The sequence below is a fragment of the Perkinsus marinus genome (assembly GCF_000006405.1).
Source record: "Perkinsus marinus ATCC 50983 genomic scaffold scf_1104296959612, whole genome shotgun sequence".
In the NCBI taxonomy this organism is placed as follows: domain Eukaryota; phylum Perkinsozoa; order Perkinsida; family Perkinsidae; genus Perkinsus; species Perkinsus marinus.
This window is the reverse complement of record NW_003206359.1, coordinates 1-1,201: the sequence shown is the minus strand read 5'-3', so window position 1 is coordinate 1,201 and position 1,201 is coordinate 1. Positions and strand designations below refer to the sequence as shown.

Sequence of the window (1,201 nt, the reverse complement as noted above, 5' to 3'; positions counted from 1 at the left end):
GAGACAGCGATTTTGGAGACAGGTGGAGTTTAGTGTACCAGTAGCATGATGAGGTGGTTCAGAAGAAGTTGTGTGTAAATGGCGTCTTCCAATCTTATGCTGATGTACAAGGCCTTCACTGGTAAGCACTAGGAGGGGGGGGGGGGGGAATCTTAGGTTACCCAATGGGAGATACAAAGTAGGTCAGGAAGATGTCGCCGTCGTGATTAGGTGGCGACAATATGATGGACGGCCGCCAATTCGCCAAGCTATGCAAAGACTGTCAAATCGTCGAGAAAGGGAGTCTCAGCGTGAACGATATTGACATTATTTTCGCCAAAGTGAACTCCGCAGGGCCCGCACCGGCTCAATCAGCGCTAATAGGTACGCTCTCGAGGCGAACGCAAGATCGAATTCGGCCAATTCATGGAAGCCCTACAGGAGGTGACTACTAGCGTTCATCGACTAGAGCGACATGTCCCGATTGACTTCAGGTGGCTGATCGTCTTGATAAGCCTATCTCCTGGGCTAAAGAAAAGGTGGTTGAATGCGATGGTCCGACTATTAGTAGGCGTTCCAGTACAGCCAGCCCAGTTAAATCTACTAGTGAGTTCAAACTATTGAGTTCGTGTGCTCTGAAATACATTTGCATGGTGGTTCAGGGACTAGTGTCGGGCCCTCGACCGCCCTGCCTCCCGCTAGGCCAAGCATTGATGCTGGTTCAGATAGGAAAGTAAGCTCGTATGCAACAATCAGATCACCACTGACATATGGCAATTCTGTGTCTCATTATTAACATCATAATACTAACATATAAACACTGGATGCTCTTTCTCAGTCGATACGAGGCCCAGAGAGGTTCTTCTACGATCAATCTTCTTATACGGGAGTAACTGTTTTTCACTGGTCGTTTCCCATTGAACATTGGAGCGCAGGTGTGGCGTAATGGTGGGCCGCAAACTGTCGATACTGGCGCTTCGAGCCAGAAGGCTGCACAGAAGGTCACTACAACTGTTCGGTTGTGATGATCTCATCCTTGCTGCGTGTAGGCTCCGGCAACTGAAGTGACCAAGAGGGCTAGTGGAAGCACCTCGACGCCCGCTGGCAAAGTGAGGCGGTGACGGCTATCGATAGGAATATTTGTTCTGGCAGGGTCGAGGACCGGAAAGATTCTTCTATGATACGTCAACTTACACTGGGGTGAGTTGTTTCGACTCGAAGT

The 1,201-nt window shown here is 49.6% G+C and overlaps 1 protein-coding gene across 1 annotated transcript; it reads left to right on the top strand.

Annotated features, from left to right (window-relative positions):
* Positions 1-102: 102 nt before the first annotated feature.
* Positions 103-1,088, top strand: Pmar_PMAR011213 (tubulin polymerization-promoting protein, putative; the record flags this gene model as incomplete). Its single annotated transcript, XM_002773064.1, has 7 exons — positions 103-121; positions 211-320; positions 364-423; positions 474-546; positions 642-712; positions 915-980; positions 1,029-1,088. Coding segments are annotated over 7 exons (459 nt in total), but the record flags the coding sequence as incomplete, so codon positions are not given.
* Positions 1,089-1,201: the final 113 nt, after the last annotated feature.